The sequence below is a fragment of the Python bivittatus genome, unplaced genomic scaffold (assembly GCF_059951505.1).
Source record: "Python bivittatus isolate LINGU-HERP-01145 unplaced genomic scaffold, Pbiv_v1 ctg000480_np1212, whole genome shotgun sequence".
NCBI lineage: Eukaryota > Metazoa > Chordata > Lepidosauria > Squamata > Pythonidae > Python > Python bivittatus.
The window spans coordinates 74899687-74919887 of NW_028277075.1; the positions used below are offsets into that span (position 1 = coordinate 74899687).

Here is a 20201-nt window from a genome sequence, read left to right on the forward strand (position 1 = left end):
AACACATTAGGCAGAGCCCAGTCTGAACACACACTATGGAAATGTGGTGTTTCAGTCTCACTGGGAATTGAACAAGAGGTTTGAAGTTGTATTTCAACTAAAAGTTTGCAAAGGAAGGCCCCCCCGTATCAAGCTGGAACTCATTTATAAATCTGATACTACTACACATGGGCTTGATAAAGGCAAAGAGTAGCTCACACTGCAGAAAGTCATTGTCTGGGGTTTTACAGGTAGGTGGCTGGGGCTGATGGGAGTTATAGTCCAACATACCTGGAAGTTGTTAGATCAAGAAAGGCTGCTTTGCCAATGCCCTATCAGGCCTGTGGAATCTGTGGCTATCCAAAATGTGGCTGAACTAGCATCTGTCATCAGGAACCATATTGTCTAGATTGCTGTGTGTGGTGCTTTAGGAACATCTGAATGGCTGAATGTTCCCCAGCCCTGGCTGAGGATCCTGCTCACCCATTCTGATTGGATCTTTGACTCTTCTAAATAGATCCTTCGTCTTTCACCAGAATCATAAACAAGCATACAATACCTTCTGGTTTGGGTTGATAACATCTCCACCTGCAGCAGCATTCTTGCTCCTTTCTGTCTTCCTGTGAAGGTGTATAGAGAGACTTATCACCTCCCAGCTGCAGATATTACTTTACATGCCTGCTCTGTGGGTCCATTAAAGCTCTTCTGCTATACATTTCTCAGTCTTGGCCACAAATGCAGGGGTCTGCTTTATTTTTAGGAAGGACATCAAACGTGTCACCATTCTGCTGAATTCTCCAAGGTGCCTAACTGAGATAACAAATCTCTCAACAAGCTACCTTTAAGGAGTCTCTTGGCTAGAATCCACATTTCTATTCTACCTACTAGCTCTATATATTGTTGTGATGCCAGGGAGATTCATTTCTAGTGCAGCAATAGCTAGTTTAAATAAACAAAGGGTCGTGTGACCTCTAAAAGTATCTTCTCCAATCTGGTCCCTCTCAGAAATGTTGAACTTCATCACCCATGGTGAATAGTTATACAGGCTGGAAATCAAGAGCTGAAATTATTTATTGGAAGTTGTTGGAATGGATTGGCTAGGATGGCTGCTAAGCGACTAGCTCAGATAAAGCCCTTCAGTGGGATAAACCCAGGGCAAGATGGTTATTGTCATCTGGGAAACTCTGGTGGCAGCCTGAGGCACCATTCCACAAATAACCAGATGTGAGGACTTGTTTGTGAAAGTGGGCTTTAGAGAAAAGTTGGGATTGCTGTTGCTGTACCAATCCTCCCTGCTGTCCAGGGGCTTGGCCTCGTTGCTGGGACAATGGTGGAGTTCCCCAGATTTATGATACTGGAGGATTTCAGTGTGACTTCTTTGGGGAAGGGGTCTGAGGTAGGCCAGGAGGACATGGCCTCCATGGCAACTATGGACCTATCCCAGGTCATTGAATTCCTGACTCAAATAGGAAGTCACACACTTGATTTGGTTGGGGAATAGATGTATTGTGGAGGGTCCACCCCAGATGTCTGACAGAACCACCTGGTTTCTAGAGGGTGCTTGGGGAATTTCCCTAGGCTCTGGAGGGCAGTTCTTCCAAGGTTTTAGTAATCTGCTGGAATGAGGGGGCAGCCACAGCCTTGGATAGGATTGTGCCTGAGTGCCCTGTTCACTGATCCATGCTTCACTGAGGAACTCTGTAAGATGAAGTGGCAGAGAAAATGCCTACAGCACTGTTGAGAAAAGCAATTCTGATTGAACATATGTTAGAGCCTATAACTTGGTGAAAGCTGTGGTGAAACATCAATATTTCTTCATTTTATTATTTCCACGAATTGCTGTCCTGTGTTTAATGTGACATGGATCCTACTTGAGAAGAACATGCTGGATGGACAGTTAAAGGGCTGTTGTGAGGAATATTTTTCACTCTGGAGGATAAAAACCCCTTGGATTTGCTTGGGCAAATCCTCTAGAGGTGACTGAGTCAACATCTTGTAATGCTATCTGGGATGAATTTGATACAATTACTCCCAAGGAAGTAGACAGGGTTGTGTATGACATTAGCTCAGTCACCTATAATCTAGATCCATTCCCTTCCTGGTTCATGAAAAGGTTGGTTAAGGCTAGTGGTGGATACATCCTTGGGAGATGGGGTGATGTCATCTACCTTGAAGGAGGCAGTGGTGTACCCCTCCTCAAGAGACCATTACTTGACCCAACAATACTGGACGATTATTGATCTGTCTCTAACCTCTCCTTTTGGGGGAAAGTTGTTGGGGAGGTGGGGCTGTAGTTGCACGGATCCTGGAGGAAATGGATTATCTGGACCCTTTTCAGTCAGCTTAGATCTGGGTACAGTACTGCATTGGCTATGATTGTGGATTGTCTCTGGCAAGAACCGGGATGAGGGAATGTGACCCCTCTTGGGTTGCTTGATCTCTCAGTGGCTTACGATACCATCAATTATGGTATCCACATCCAAAGGTTGGGTGTTTGGGGCAATATACTGCAGTCATTCTCCTTCCTGAGGGGGCATTCCAGTAGGTCATGGGGAGGGAGAGGTCACTCTTGAATACTGAGTGCCACAGGGTTTGACACTTCCTCCACTCCAACAGCTACCTGAAACTGCTGGGGGAGGTAGTCCATCAACATGGGTCCAGATGTCATCTTCATGCTGATGTATCATAGGCTGAACAGGCAATATGGTCACGGTTCTGTCTCAGTGTATGGAGGCTGTTAGAGTCAGGATAAGGTAAAACAATCTTAAGTTCAGTCCCAGCAAGACAAAATGGCTTTGGGATTAAAAACCATCCAACTTCGGGAAACCATCCGACTCCTGTGAGAGATTGTGAGGAGGCTGGGAAAATAACAGGAGGAACTTTAGGCATAAAGAACCAGCAGTGGGGAGAGGAACTTAATAGCTTATCTCACAAACAGCAGCTTAGTTCGGCTACTAAAATTTTGGGAGGAAGAAATCCAAAACATTCAGAGAGATTCCACATCATCACTAAAGTTAAACAAGGCAGGAATGTCCTATTGCACTTTCCAAGATTCTATATATTACCCCAAATTCTTGCATTAAAATTCCTTACTGAAATCTTTGTGATTCTTGCTTCCTGGATCATGATCTTTAGTTCTGGATGGGGTTGTGCTTCCCTGTGCCAAAGTGGTTTGTAACTTGGGGGTCCTTCTGAATGCTCAGCTTCTGTTCATGAGCAGATGGCAGCTGTAACAAGAAGGTCTTTGTACAATTCCATCTGATGCTATAGTATAGTTTTCATGGAACAGGAGGCCCTTCTCTCTGTCACCTGTGCTTTAGTCAGCTCTCATTTGGACTACTGCAAAGCGCTCTACATGAGGCTGCCTTTGAAGACCACTCAGAAGCTACTGTTGCAACTCTCCAGAATGCAACTACTCAAGATGTGGTCAATGTTTCACAATCTGCCTGTGTAACACCATTATTTTAAATACTGGCTACCAGTTTGCTTCCAGGGGCAATTTTAGGTGCTAGTTATCACCTTTAAAATCCTTGATGGCTCAGGAGCTGGGTGTCTTTGGGACCACCTTCTCCCAACTATTTCTGCCCATCTGACATGATCAGACAGAAGTCGTTCTCTCCAGGTTCCCTTTACATAGGGAATGCCATCTGCAAGGGCTTTTCAATCACTGACTCATCCCCCCTGAGATCTGAACAGCCTTTCCCCTGATCTGTTTTAGAAAAAGGCCTTTAAATTTGAACTTTTAAGCAGGCCTTAGAGCAGTGTTTCTCAACCTTTGCAACTTTAAGACGTGTGGACTTCAACTCCCAGAATTCCCCAGCCAGCCAGCTGAAGTCCACACGTCTTAAAGTTGCCGAGGTTGAGAAACACTGCCTTAGAGGCCCAAAAGACTGTGAACTGTCCCACCTCATAATCTGGGAATTGGATGAAACTAAGTTATATTAGGGATCTCTGGCATTAAAGTTTGATTTCTACTCTTATGTGGTGTTGTCCCTGATTTGTTTATTTTCTAACCTTTTACCTTTTAAACCTAATTTATGAAAATAAGATACATAAGGGTTGACTGGGGTGGCATATAAGACAAATAAATAAGAAAGGTAAATATAGGGGAAGGCTCTGTCAAACATGAAGAAGCTTGATTGTAGTCACTGCAATAAATCTCTTAGCCTTTAGGGTCTCATTAGGGCTATTTTTTTGTTTTGTTTGTTTGTTTGTTGTGTTTTTGCTTCAGCAGACAAAAGGGCTCCCCCACCCCCTGCCGGAACTGGTATGATTGACTAAAACAAGAGTTCTTCTAGCTGCTACATGCTCAACATGGCAAAAACGTGAAGGTGATGATCAATACCTTTACCATGTGCCAAGCTACAAGGTGGATTTCTGTAAAGCTAGGTAAGAAATTTGATGATAGGCCTGACCGGGGAATTTACCCAGAGAAATCTGTAGAATCAATTTGCCAAACCCAGAAGGAAGGGGCCAGGAAATTGAAGGATGCACATAGAGTTTTTAGAGTAGTTTATTGTATTTTCTTTTTATAAATCACAAGACGCTTGAAAGCCAGAAAAAAACTTGAACCCCTCACCGCTGTCTGGGACACCAGCAACTACAGTACTTACTGTTGTTTGCATTGCATGCACTGAGTACAGACGAATAATGTATTTAGAGTTCATTTTTCCACACTAACCATTCCATCCCCCCCCCCACCTCATCTAACTGTTTTCATTATCCTTATACATTTATAGCTTATTTTTGTTGACTCTAATTAAGCACGAAGTATCGTGTTGTCTAGTATAACAGTGGGGAACTGAGATAAACTTGTCAACTTTGGAGGATTCTGTGTCTAATGTTTTTATTTTTCTCATGTGTGCCTTAAAGCATGTAAAGGAAAAAATACTATACCGCTGTCTTTTCTAGAAGGGCTAATGAACGCCTTACAAAAACTTCCCTGTGATTCAGGCATCTTGGCTTAACATCCAAGGGAGGGCAAATAGAACCTTTGCTTCTGAATATTTTCTAGAAAATAGTCTAGATCTGTGTGAACGAAAGGAGGTTTTCGCACTAGAAGGGAAAGTGAAAACAGGCTCAAGCTAGCAAACGTGGGGTTGAATAATGGTTTTGAACAATCAGTTCTGTATAGGCCAACATATATTTCTTCTCCATTGGGAGCCCTGTTTCTGCAAAGCCAATGAGCCACGAAGTTTACTAAAGTTCTTCTACATTAACCTCCTGGCAGGTGCTGAGAATCTCTATGCCTCACTGGAACTTCAGTCTCCTGGGATGTCTGCTTATCTCCTAGACACACAAACCAGACACAGTGACGTTCTGCAGGAAGCCGCTCCAAAGAGATCTCAGGGACATGTTCCAAAGCTGGAAAAGGCCACATGGTGTTGGTGGGTACTAATCTGCCCATGGATATTGGTATCTGCCAGATTCCCTGCCCTTTTCCAATTCTAAATGTTATTTATTTATTTATTTAAAAGGAGACTGGCACATGCCAAGTGCCAACTTTTAGAATAATTTTATTTCTAATAATGCCTTTCAGCCCATAAGAATTCTTAAAAAATGAATGGTATTTTCAGACCCATGCTTTGTTAGGAAAAATACGAACATCGCAAAGGTCAATTTAGGATCATCCAACACAGATTAGAAAAAGGCATGCCAGATGTGGCTTTAGAAAAGGCTGAGGAGCATGAGACGTTATTACTAATGCACGCTGGATAATTGAGACAGCCAAAGAATACCAAAAAGAAGTCAATATGGCCTTCATTGATTATAGAAAGGCCTTCAGTTCTGTCAATCATGTCAAGCTGTAGAATGTGTTAGAAAAATGAGAATCCCAGAACATCTCCTTGTCCTCATAAGAAACCTATATACAGGTCAGGAAGCCACAGCACAGTCAGAACATGGCAAAACAGACTAGTTCCAGGTTGGCAAAGGAGTGAGACAAGGCTGCTGTACACTGTCCCCTTATTTATTCAACCTATGTATATGTTGAATGTAGAGCCAGTTTGGTGTAATGGTTAAGGCACCAGGCTAGAAACCAGGAGACATCAGTCCTAGTCCTATCTTAGGCACAAAGCCAGCTGGGTGATCTTGGGCCAGTCACTCCCTCTTAGCCCTAGGAAGGAGGGAATGGCAAACCACTTCTGAAAAAATCTTGCCAAGAAAACTTCAGGGACTAGTCCAGGCAGTCACCAGGAGTCAAAAAACTGACTTGAACTGACACACACACAAACATGCTTAATGTATATTAAGGGAAGCTGGAACGGTTTTAAATTTGGAGGAAGAAACATTAATAACCTGTACTATGCTGATGACACTGCTCTGATAGCCGAAAATGCAAAGGGTTTGCAAGTTCCTGTAATAAAAGTCAAGGAGCACAGTGAAAAAATGGGATCACAATTAAATATTAAGAAGACCAAACTAATTACAACAAGTACAACAACCAGTCTTAGAACTGACAGTGAAGATATAGAAGTGATAGATAGCTTCTGCCTTTTAGAAGCAACCTTCAACAGCAAAGGAACAAGCAGTCAAAAAATACGCCACAGACTAGCACTTGGTAGAGCAGCCACGAAGGTCTTGGATAAGATATTCAGATCCCGTGATGTATCTATACCTACACAGTTTAGAACAGCTTAAACAACAATATTACCTGTGACACCCTATGGAAACAAAAGTTGGACTTTGAAGAAACAAGATGGGACAACAAAAGTATTAACACTTTTGAACTTTGGTGTTAGAGAAGACTCCTAAGAATACCACGGACAGCCAAAAAAACAAACACATGGATATTGAACAAATCAACCCAGAATTCTCACTCGAGGTGCAAATGACCAGGCTCAAATTATCATATTTTGGACACATTATTTATTTATTTTTCAAAGGCCTACCTCTCTGGAGAAGCTCTAATACTGGGAAAGAAAAGAAGAAGAAGACCAAGGTGGAGGGACTCAGTTACAGTGGCAATGGGTGCACTGTTGGAAGGCCAGGTTGTGAACAGATTGTCATGGAAAAAATGTATCTATGTGGTCACTAAGAGTTGACACCAATTTGATGGCATATAATCAAAGTGGTCAGTTGGAGAGGGTATAGGTATCTTCTGACAGGCTACACCCACCACTCTAATAACCATTTTGTTAATGTGCCAGCCCCCACAATGGCCATTTTGTGAGAGTGTTTGCGATCTCCAAATCCAAGTGGGCCTCATAGCCCTCAAAAATTGCTTTGCCATATTTCAAAGAGATCTGTAACTTATGCCTCAGTTTTCTAGTACCCCAAGGTACCTGTCCCCAGCTTGAAACACCAGCCCACCCCAACAAGGACAACGTTCTGTTTTGCCTCCAGATACAGGCACTGACCCAGGATTCAATCCGAAAGACCTTTCAAAGTTCCATTTTCCTCAGCCCAATCCTGTATGGTCCATGGGGTTGTAGTATCCTATCTCTTATAGGATAAAGCTATAAGAAACAGCTTCCCTTCCCCCTCTTTCAGTCCTTCCTCTCCTCCCATTTGTCAGCTTTATTCATTGGAAACATTCCCACCAGCATCCATTGATCACTAGCTTTATGGCTCATAATCCTCGCCCCATTGACTCAGGGCAGTCGGAAGAAGGAGAGGCAGGGGGAACTCCTTCTTCTCAGCGATGACATACTGCAAACGTGGACTCCTTCTGCCCGTCCTGGCTGCTGCTCTCAGAGGCTCTGAGAAGCCAGTGTGGAAGAGGCTTACTTTCTCAGAGCCTGACAAGTGTCAGGGCAGAAAGATGGCTTCTATGAAAATACACCTGGTTGCTATCTTCTCTCTTGGTAACAGAATATACGGCTGTATATTTCTCCAGGCCCGGGAATTTCAGCAAAATGCTTTCATGCATCTCCCTGCTACCATGTACCCCCATAGGATAGACCTGGCACTATTAGGCTAGCTGTGCCCCCCCTGCTTTTTTTTTTTCCTTTGGATTTGGCAGTTACTTCACCAGGCTGGCAAACATTTCTGTACCTCTGTCCAGAAAGCGTTCCTGGATTAATGCCGTGAAGCAGGTGGCACTCACATGCACGGATAGCTTTGGCTGTGGCCTCGACAGGTTTGTGACATGCCCAAGTGCCGTCTGGGTCAGGGCTAAAGTGGCAGCTTCAGGCATGCCATGTGTTGGGTCAGATGCCATGCTTCCCCTTTTCACGGCGCCAGTGGAAGCAAATCTGGGAGGTAGATCCACCAGAATCCCTGTCGCTGCTTTTGGCAGCTGGTGCTACCCCAAGCATTCTGGTTCAAAGAACCATGGTATTCAGAGAATGCTGCCTTTGGTTCTGACTGCCAGAACCGCCTCCCTGCTGGTAACCTCTCTTTCATACGCACATACACCTCACACCAGGCTTTGCTTGTCACTGAAATGCTCAAAAGTGATGAACGCTGGTCGCCTGGCACCTGCGTGCGGTGCTGCTCAGCAGCCTCACTTTGTTCTCATTATTGCAATGAGTGGAGCTGTCGCACTGAATTAAGGCCCTGCCTGGGCACAGCTCCAAGCCGCCGAACATGCCGCTGGCTCCAGCCAGAAGGCTTCGAGCTTCAGCTTGTAGAGCAGTTGCCTCCACTCCCAGCACGGAGTCTCCTTGGAGGAGGCTCTCGAGAACCTGTGACTCAGTCCCCGTGATCTGTGTGCCCTAAATGAAGACAGCTTTTCACTCTTTAGCACCGAGGGGGGCAGCCAGTCCATCTATGTGTGTAGGAGGGTACAGTGTAAGTGGCTCAGGTGAGGGCTCTTCTTCTGTGACTTGCCCAGCATGGAGCACTCCAGCTGGGGCAGCTTTTCCTGTCTCTCCAGCTGGCCGTATTCTGGTGATAGAGAAAAGCGCCAGCTGGCCATATTCTGAAAGGCAGGATCTGAGATTCTGGACTTGACTGCTATAGCCAAAGGGTCAGCTTAGTCTCCTAACTCTTGCTAATTTGCCCCCAGACATGAGGACCCCCAGAGGATCCTGGGGGAAGGAAGGCACTCAAAACACCACTTCAGGTAACCCTTAAAGCCCAGCTTAAAAAGCCATAATTCTAACAACAGTGTTTGATGCCGATCTGGGCAATGGATGCCAATGCAGCTGAATGAGGAAAGATAAATTGGTGCAGTTAAAGAAACCCATACTGTTGAATTAAACGTGTGCTTCTTTCCGTTCCTGAGCAAGCTCTGTCTCCTGCACGGTAGAGATTTCAGCCCTCCCTTGCTTGGTTGATCCCATTCATAAGCAAAAGCGCACACACACAGTTAGAGGCTGGTGTTGGTTTCACGCCCTGAGGGTTCCCTGGCATTTGCGAAGTGTTCAAAGGGAAGTGTTCAAAGGGATACCGAAGTGTTGTTCACTTTAAACATGGTCAGCACAGGACAAACTACTGAAAGAACAGAGGGAGAATTGCATTTGTGTCCTCTGATGGACTAGAGCTTACAGACTCATTGGCTGGGCTCACAGAACATTTTGTATTGTGTATTGCACTCATTTGGTTAGTTGAGAAAACGGTAAATGGATTAACTTAGGACATTTCCCATTTAGTCTTTGCACTGCTCCAGAATCAACTCCCTTTGTGTTTGGTGGTTGATTTCATCCTCAGCAACAGTGAATCCCAAATCGGGAAGGGAAGGGAGATCCAGCAGGTCACCATCAGAATTCTGCAGCAGGAATGGGATGGGGTCTGTTTTAACACGCTGAGTAAAGTTTTGGAGGGGGGGGGAACAAGCACGAAGGAATCACAAAGGAACCTGAATCACCAGCAGCCATAAGGGAGAGGAAGCAGTTTTATTTAGGATTTATCCTAGTCATTTCACTGTTGAGCTATTTCAGCCTTGCGCAAACTGCTAGAATTACTGTTGCATTAATCTAGCTGGCTGTTGACATGGTAATGGCCTGCACTCCAACCTGTTGTTTACATTTCAATAGTAATGTAAAGTCTCCATCAAGTCAAACATAGCATCATTACTTTTCAATAAAACTACTTTGCCATTTTCTTGACATTTCACATACCAAGCTCTGTCCAGCTGTTTGGGGAGAGAGTAGCAGAAAGGCGGCCAAGGAGGGTGATCAGGGACTAGAGGGGAAGGGGTATGCATGCTCACATCAGTCTGAAAACCCACAACTGGTCTCCTGGGGCAGTAATGGAGAGCAAAGTATAACAGATTTTATGTACCTTGAGACTATCCTTAGATCATGTCAGAATGGGAGTGGGGGTGTAATACTAATTTTAATATGAATACAGCTAATGATAATTAAGGCATTTTCACACATGGGTTGGGGACAAGATGAACGCAACATCAGGGGTCAAAGAGAAAAATAGGTCTTGCCAGGGCATGCTTAAGTCATGATTAGGGGCAAATGGGACATTTGTTTCTCCCTTGTTTTCTCCAAGGAAGGAGCCGATATGCCAAGTGCTAGGGTGCTGCTGGGTGGTGAGTGTGCAAGCCACAGCTTAATGGATAGTGGAGGCAGCATTTTCTTTTCTTTCTCTTTTCTGTGGAGTCGAGACAACGATGGGATTTCCTTTACTCCAGACTTCCTCTCTCCCACTGTCCAGAGGCAACCTTCAATATCCTATTCCTAGTACTTAATTCTGGGCGTTTGTTTTGAATATATATCACTGTCTTCTCAATGCAGCCATTTCTGCAGCCACATGAAACTATGATTACAGCTACTAGGAAGACTCACTGGCTGTACAGCTGCCAGCATTACTATCTTGCTGCTATCACACCTAGTAAGAGATATTTAAATGCATCAGTGAACTAGTGGCTTAGCAGCCTGCAGCAACTACGCAAATGTTTTTGCAAATGACCAGACTAATGTGTACAATATGTTCTGGAAACATGGAGAGGGGTGAGGTAGGATGCCTGCCAGTCATTTATTTTCTTTTCTTTGCGTGGCATGGAAGTGAGTAGATTTTGTTGCTCCGGATCTGCAGAAGTTTTGGATATGTAGGACACTAATCAAATGATCTTTTTTGCCCTATTGATCAGCTGAACACTGATTGGCTTGTAGTTTCCCTACTTGTCCTCTGCCTTTTAAAGATCAGTAAAGACAATTGCAGGTCAGTTTCAAGCTAGTGAGTGAGGAACTGGGAGATGGAAACTCTGTATATGGAAGTGTCCATAATAACCATGTTGGCATCGTGTGCAGACCAAACCACTGAGTTCTGCTATTCAGTAAAAAAGTGGGATGTGGTGCTTAAAAGCAGAAAGGTAGACACACACAGTGATCACCCATCCCAGGTCACTTCAACCAGCACTTGGCATCAAGAGCCAAGGAGAAAAGGATTTTCACTGATTTGTAGAAAGTAACATCTAATATTATGTGCTATTGTGATATCTTGACCTTAAGATGAACTCAGGACAAGACTCAGGGCGCTGGGGAGAAAGTGCAGAAGGAGGATTTATCATATTCATTGGATTTTGTTGTTGCTTATTGATTTATTGTTCCTGAGTTAAAAGGACAAGCACCTCTTGTTTTAAATACAGAGTGACCTGCCTTAGCATAAGACCCCAGATAAGATAAGGTGAAGTTATTCTTCACATCTCTTTTCACCTATGCATTTATGAATCCTGCATGCTTTTTGAATTTTCTCAGAAGAGTTCCATTCTTTTTGCTTTATAAATAATCCACAGAGCTTCAACCACTCTCCCCCATCCCCCAATATTACATTGTCTTTTACTACTAGCTGCTGGCCCCAGGGGAGTGTATTCGTATTTGTGGTTAAGTGTAATAGCTGTTGGAGGGCATTATCTATCTTAGCATTTTATCTTGGTGCTGAGTGAAATCACTGTCTGTACCTCTGAATTGATGGGATGTGGATCATAATATATTAACTTGCAAGGCAGTCTCTAAACTAGAAATCCTAGCTTGCATGGAATGGCATGAATATGTTTTGGGTAAAGTTGGGCTTTGGTGGCACTTGTGACATCCTAGCCAAACTGTGCCAAAACTGAGCCTCACTGTTCTTACCGCTCGCAAGTTGCAAGTGGCATGGGTACAGCTAAGGCTGGTAAGTCATCTACCCCTTCTGTTTATTACTAAAAGCAGTATGCGAAAGCTTTGATTGACCAAAGTGATGATAAGCAGTAGAGGTCATACCTCTGAGCCCCTCTGGCGATGACCATGGTGTGTGGAAGACAGTGACTTAGAAAGTGAGATTAGCCAATGAAAGAAAGAAAGATGAGAGAATGAAAGGCAAGGCAAGACAAGACAGAGAAAGTCATGACTGGATGAGATCCTCAAAAAGACGGAGGTGAAACATTTAATGAATGAAAAGCCATGAATGAATCTATGTGTGAACATGGTGGAAACAAGGATGGTTTGCATGGATAGAAAGATATGGAGAGGTAAAGTGAATGGTCTTGCTCTAGACTAAATTCAGTAAGATTTCCTTTCATCTCCAATTTATTTGCTTACTACTTTTTACTCTATTTCTGCACTTTACGTAACATTGCTTACCATGAGAAGGAATTGTGTGATGGGTATGTATGTATGTGACATCTGGCTTACTCATACAGGACAAAACACCCATTCCCAAATCTATTCTTAATACTATTTTTATCTTTATATCCTCTTCTCTCTTCCCCACCCAATATTTTTATGATGATATTTTCAGAAATTGTATGAAATGTACATTACTCCTAGCTACAGGGTTGTTTGTGTTCTACTCAGGAACGCTATAACTCTCACCAAAAGTTTGTTTGAAAAGCTGTAAAATATGCTGTGCAATATTTTCTCCACTTTCTCTTTTGACCTTGGATAGGAATAAAGGAATTTCTAGGCCTCCCCGCAAAAAATCCAGATAGTTTTTTTTTCCTGCTGAGGCAGGGCTATGAAAAATTATGCAATATTTTTATTTACACCTACAATGGCAACAAGATAGACAGAAAATTAAAACTAAAACAATGTATTCCCTGGTTCTATCAGAAAGGGGAAACTAAACTGAACTCATTATAATGTAATGGAAGCTAAATTGCTCGCTCAAAGCAACTTGTGTTCATGCACAGATGTGGAACTACTGATTCCATATGCCATTAGCAAACTCTTTTTTTAATTATTAAAAACTACCCAAAAGAGTAACATGACTTGCTACTTCTCTTGCAGTTTAAGTTCTATCATTGGTTTGTGGCATGTGTTCATGAAAGACACAAAGATGGTAAAATCACATGATCTTTCTAGCTCTGTCTTCTTCTCCCACAAATGAAATATTGTGCACCAATACTGATACATTAAAACATATAAAGTTATAAACAGGGCAGATAATTGCCACATCTGTGTCCTCCAAGCATCATTTGCATGTGAGAAAAATGTAAACCCAGCAGTGATACAGCAGTGCCTCAGAAATGATGTAGACCCTTTGCAGATCTATCCTTGATTTAGCGTAAGGGTAACAATATCAATTAAATGAAAAAGGATGTTCTGTGGCAACAGTATCCCATTTGGGGGTCAAAATTTGCAAGATACTGGGTGCAGTTTCATGACTAAAGCCTCCCCCCCCACACACCTTTTGTATATGTGGTAATGTCACACACATACACAAAAGGAGTGTGGCTTCAATCACAACACCACACCTGACACCTTGCAGATTCTCCCCCTCCCCCCATGCATGCCTATATTTACTGGAATGATGAAGTGAATGAGGCTGTGAATGAGGGAAAAACACATATAAGAGAATGATTGCTGTAGAATATGATGATGATGTGAGAAAGGTATTTGAGTTGCAAGGAGAGCAAGTCAATGATTACCATTTAAAAAGACAGAGAACAATACAGGGTAATTTTTATGGAAATTTTAAAAATTGTTTTGGGGGGCATAGAAAGCTAAACAAGGAGACTCCAGCAGAGTGAATGGGATTTTAAATGAAAGCGATGAAAAAATTTGGGAAACTGAAGAGAGGGAATTCTGGAAGAAGTGTTTTAGGGAGTTCTTTGGGGATGACAGTGATAAGCTGAAGAATGAAACTGAAATGAGTGCTAGAAACTGTAGTACAAAAATAAAGTTGATGAAAAAAATGCATAAGGCTGCAAGCATAGACTGTATAACTGAGAGGTGTTACATTATGAATATGTTTTGCTCATGGAGTGGTTGTGCCACTTGTTTACCATATGTGTGAAGAATGCATCTATGCCTGACAATTAGAAGAATGCTATTATTGATCCCCTAGACCAGTGTTTCTCAACCTTGGCAACTTTAAGATGTGTGGACTTCAACTCCCCATGCTGGCTGGAGAATTCTGGGAATGGAAGTCCACACACCTTAAAGTCGCCAAGGTTGAGAAACACTGCCCTAGACAAAGAGGAAAGTAGCAAAAATCAGTGCAAATTCAGGGAGATTTTGTTAAGTTTGACTGGGAAGATATTTGTCTACATTCTTATTGAAAAGGTACAAGAGGTGATAATGAGCAAAATTTGGGAAGTGAAATGCAGTTTTTTTTTTTCTGGGAACACTCTGTGCAGACTATGTTTTTGCTGTTCCACAGATCACTGAAAAATGTATGATGGAAGGAAGGAAAGATTATATGTCATTGATTTGATTTAGAGAAAGTATATGATAAGTGAAAGCATTAGTCTGAATTGTGGAATATGTCACATGACAATGGAGTTGAAGGTTAGTTGCTGGATGCAATAAAGATGGTAGTTGACAGAAATAAAATATGCATGAGAATAAATTGAATGCTTAGCAAATGGTACAACACTGAGCAAGGAGTAAGACAACGATGTGTGATGTCGCCTTAATTGTTTAATGTGTTTATGGATAAAAGTATATGGAATGCTTGATATGTGGGGATAATAATGTACCTGTACTTTTGTATGCTGGCAATGCCATGTTGTTGGTTGAGAACCCAAATGATTTGCTGCATAAGTTAGATATATTGTCTGATGCAACAAGAAGTATAGATCTGAAAATTAGTGTATCAAAGATCGAGGTAGTTGCATTTGACAGAGAGAATGGATTGAACAATTGCAGGTTATACATAAATGTCAAAGACTTACGTAGAACAGGTATTTGAATTTGTGTGCTTTGGTAGAATGTTTACTAAAGATGGGAAAATGGATAGAGAAATGGTGTACAAATGCTGTAGAAAGGCAATGGGCAGTATGTGATCTATTGCAAGGGATGAACACTTGTCAAGAGAAATGAAAATGGCTGTGTATGAGATGATTATTCTGCCCACTTCATTATATGGAAGTCAGAGCTGGATATATCAGCAGTAACATAAAAGTTCGATGCAACGGAAATAAGATACTTAAGTAGCCTGTGTGGTAGAACAAGAGACAGGGTCAAGAATGAATGGGTGCTGAATGGAATACAAGAGTGAATGGTACAAAAAAAGTACATCAAGGTGGCTTGGACATACAGAGCGAATGAATGAGGATCAAATCCCAAAGCAAAAATACAAAAGAAAAATGAGTGGACTGAAAGGAAATGGAAGATCGAGAAAGTGGTTGGATGAAGTTGATGAGGTCCTCAAAAATATAGAGGTGATCAGTTGAAATAACAAAAGTCAACATAATTGATATATGGATGTGGTGAAAACAAGGATGGTTTGCAAGGGTGGAATGTTTGTATGCATGTACTGTATGTATACACAGACATCTGCACATACACAGTGCAGATGACTATTTCTTGAGAGATCTCCTTGCTGAAACAGCATACTTACAGATGTATACTTCCTTGTCTAGAACAGAGTTCAGGGAAAAGCTGTTCTGCCAGTTTTCAGCAGAAAATGGCTATGCCTACCTACAGCTGATTGGTTGGCACTTGGGATATCAAAAACTCTCTTCTCTCATAGCTGAAATGGTCTTAACGAATGGATTTTCCCCTTTACAAAAATAAAACAAACAAGTATCCCCAAATACGCAGTGCCAAAATGAAGGGGAACACAAAGAAATGATTGAGGAGGACACGTCACAATCCATACCTGTGGAGCTGAGCTGACCTAGAGTGCTGACCAGCGGGAGTCTGGTAAAGCTTAACAGTATTAATTGTATCGGAAGCTCTGCAAGCAGAGATAATAGAATGGCTGTTCTGCACCACATACCAGCATCATGCTGGGATAGGTCAAATTTTTCCCTCCTCCCTTCTTCAGGCATTTAATTCCCCTTCATTTGGAAGACAGGCATCTCATCCAGATGGGAAGGGAAAAGTGAAAGGGTAGGAAGAGGCAAAATATGGCATTTGCCTCAAGAAATAGAAGTATTCTCTCTTAGAGCCAACACTGAGGGAAGGAGCACACTGGCAGGAGAGCAGGCAAGCCGAGGAGACACACAGATTTACTTCCTCAGGCAGAGGAATTGGCTTCACTTTGTATGCAGAAAATAGCCAGCCCAACTCAAGATGATGATGATGATGATTTAAATTGTTCTGCACCTGCATCCGGTACCTCTGCCATCAATATAAGCAGCAAAGCTCAGTTCCAAGGATATCCCAACTATCAAATCAGAACACAATATGTCATCGTTGTTGAGAACAAATCAAAACTAGCACCAAACGGGGTTGTTTCTCCATCCCCACCCCCAGCCCTGTTGCTACCAGAAAATGGATGTATCATCCAATATTGTTGCATGGTGAGACAACTAAAACTAACACAAGTTTTTTCTGAGTGTAAGCTGTGGATCAGCAACGCAAAATGGAGGAACCAGAAGCCATGGACCCCCAGTTTGAAAACTTAAGCACTAATAATCATATCATATGGGGAGAAAGAGAGATGGAGGCATGGGATGACACATTCTCTGTGATTAGCTCCATAATTAGAGGAATGCTAAAACACTTCCATTTTCTTAAAGTGCCATAATTACCCAGGACTTATGATTGAGCCAAAAAGGTACTCTTGCACATGAAACAAGCAAGCACATCTTGTGGCAGACAGAAGAAGTAGAATGATAGACAAGAAATACTGCTTGTTCCAGGAAAGTCCACAGTGGGTGATTCTTTCACAAGAGCTTAGTTGTCAAAGCAACACATTCTTCCTGATGCTCTGAAGCTGGTACAAGAGCCCTTTATTCACCTTAACACCTGCAAAACATTCCCCAAGCCATGAAACTGATGGCCCTTCATTTGAGCATCTACTCAACCCCTGCTGAGTTTGAATGGGACGTTCAAACGGGCATTTTGAAATGGTTCTTGTGAGTGGCATCTCTTTTTAGCAGAAGGGACAGAAGCTGATCCATTTGCTTCACCTTCTCACTATCTGTGGCCCAGAGACAAAAACATATCACCCCTCCCACAAATCTGTGGGTCATTCCCAAGATTCAAAATCCCCATAGGTAGACACTGACTCACTGTTTTGAAGTCACTGGCATTGCACAGTTCATTGCCAAATTTGCATTCAATCAGCATCTGGTCCATCTGGTGCCCAGCACGATCATGGAGTTCCCCAAAGTTAAAGGGCAAGTTTCTTTCCCCCTTGCTTTGCTGCAGCTTCTGGCTCAGGACCTTTAGAACTTCGGCATCTGCTTTTTGAGGTGCAACAATCCGATCGGAACTGTCCAAGAAGCCCAGGAACTCTCCGGCCCAATAGAGGTCGTGGCCAGAGATTTCCGAGAAGCGCAGGGGGTTGAGATTGCAGATCGTTACTGCTGGGAAAGTCATGTTACGGAGAGTCTCTTCTTCCAGTTTGGTGGCGTGTGGGTACTGAAAGTAAAATTCCACTCGTTCGACGTAAACACGGAAGAGAAAAGCAAGTGAGCTCAGGAAGGCCACTGTCCACAGAAAGTTGCGGGCTGTATAGCGACCGTGATGGAAGATATGATTGATGCCATGGAGCGTTGAACTACTAGCAAACTCTTCCAGGTTGGGGGCAGATGGAATAGTGGAAAGTGGGTGCACCACCTGGGCAACATCTTTAATATGCTGGACTGCCTTGGGCAGAGTGCAGAGACTGGGCCAGGAGGGCATCTCTTCTGGCGACCCAGGCCCTGGCATAATTGGATGCCCTCTTGAGAACAGGGAATAGGTACAGACTCTGCTAAGGTTTGCAGTTTGCTGTTGGCGGACTCCAGAGCTTGCATGGGCTACGGAACACTGCAGAGGGCCTTTCTCTCTCTCTAGTCATGGAGCTGACTCACAGTCGGATGTTAATAGCTGCAGAGGCGGGGAGAAGTCTGGCCCCATGCCTTGCCGTGGCCCCTCCTGGGAGTCTGAAGACGGTAAACATTCTCATCCTGGGCAATTAGCACGGCCAGATCCCGGAAGAGCTGCTGCTAGGTGGGGGAGCAAACACTTTTCTTACAAACCACAGGCTAAGTCCATCTCGGTCCCCAGAGCTTGGGCTACTGATTAGCCAGAAACATCATTGATTCCCTCCAGCACTTAGTAAAAGCAAACCTACCCAGATGTGAGGAACTGTCCAGAGGAGCAGGACTTGCTTTGCCTGAGTCTTTCAATGCAAGAGAGTTCAACAAACATCTGAACTGGGAGGGGAAGAAGTATGGTCTAGTTCAAGTCTTCATGGGAAGGGAGTTTTCCCCTCCTGATTTCAAAATGGAAACTCTAACTCCTTTTAGGGCAGGGGGGAGTAATATGGTGTCTGTAGGTACCTGTGGTCCTCAAGCACTACTGTTGGTGTCCACCAAGTTGCTTGTCCCACCTGATGTTAATAAAGAAGAAGAAAAAGATTATTCTAAAAGCATTCAATAGGAAACTGTATGCTACAAAGCAAAGCGCTGGCCTCTAGCGTCCTAAGTGTTTGCAGAAATGCTTTTGGGGGTCATAGAGAGCGTCCTGAGACTATACAGATGTTTTATTTCTGACTGTGGCCATGATGGCTGCCATTTTACGTATAGTCAAACCTTGCATGTCATTTTTTGAGTACACACTACACATGCTTTCCAAATTCCAAATGTGCTGATAACTCAGAGATGTTGCCTACCACTCTTTTTAGGATTATGACCTTAGGGTGAGTCATTTTGACACCTAGACCATGATTCAAGGAAATAGCATAGCATTTTGTAAGTCACAGCCCCACGGTTTTGGCAATGAGTCCCATTCAAGCACATGTATACCCATATCACCTCGTGGACTGGTCCCTCGCTTATGAGCCTGCTGCCTGAAAGCTAGAATGCTCTCTTCTTCTCTTGAATGATACGTGACTTATGCTCAACATAGGAAAGGCAACAAACATATACATACAGTATGTTTAAATACAGACGAATGTGGGGAAGAAAATAGATGCAGTGCACAGCCTTACTTTAAGCTAAATCTTTTTGTTTTTTTTAACTGTTGCCGTCAACATGCATTCGAACATGGAGTCACAGATACAGATGTTGGGGAAAGTCTGGGCACCTGAAATGGAGAAAAATGGGTTTGGAAACAGTAATTCCAAGAGGCCTCAATTTCTGGGAGTGAAAAAACTATTTAAAACATGAAATTCTTTCAGTGAGTTGGTGTAGATGTAATGACTATAAAGACCAAAGAACAGTATGAAATCCAGATATGTCTGAATTATTATTGTATCAGATTAAAGGGACCCCAAAATCATGGTCCAAAGGGAATCTTATTCAGAATATAAAGGTTATAAAGAAAAGTAGAATTAATGAATGTTTGATTTAGTTCACAGTGAACCGAGCATATACCATAATTGAATGAGCAAACACGCTTTCATCTGATGGGTGAAAGGTAATTGATTTAAACTAGGAGCTGGCAGGGGGTAAAGAAATGTGTCTCAGAAAGAGGAAAAGGAAAAGCTGAAAGCTTTTGAGGGAAGGCTATTATACAGAGCTGGTAATCTACAGAGCTTGCAAATCAGAGGGAAAGCCAGCTCACCTAAATGCAGCTCCTGGAAGAGGGGTTAAAATTGAGCAAAGGCTGCTATTTAGGGACTCTTAAAGTTTCCTGTCATTGCCCCCACATTGGGTCTTAGATGTACAGTCTCCAACTCTATTTACTTTCTTGGCACTTTTTTAAACAGCTGCTAAGAATCTCTTCTTCAACCACCACCGAGGAACATCAGAAAGGATCTGCTGGGTCAGGCCAAAGGCTTGCTGGCTTGCTTATTGTTTTATTTGTAAGATTTACATGGTTACCCACTTCAATGCATGATTCTAACAGCAGTTAAAAACACAAGCAGTAATGCAATATAAAATGTAACAACCAATACAATGACATGCTGCCGAAGTCTGACTTAGACCCCTCAAAGTATATTAACCGTCATTTAAACCAAGCTCATCAAACCTCCTGGCCCAAGGCCTGGGGAGTAGCCAGGTCTTTAAGGCTTTACAGAAG

General features: G+C 42.9%; 1 protein-coding gene across 1 annotated transcript in view; it reads right to left on the reverse strand.

Moving 5' to 3' along the window:
* LOC148215047 (acid-sensing ion channel 1C-like) overlaps positions 1 to 18547 on the reverse strand; it is a 36065-nt gene extending 17518 nt beyond the window's left edge. The window contains exon 1 of the mRNA XM_088146339.1: positions 17262 to 18547. Coding sequence (XP_088002465.1) covers positions 17262 to 17903 — 642 coding nt within the window. The 5' untranslated portion in view covers positions 17904 to 18547. The remainder of the gene's footprint in view (positions 1 to 17261) is intronic.
* Between the last annotated feature and the right edge of the window lie 1654 nt (positions 18548 to 20201).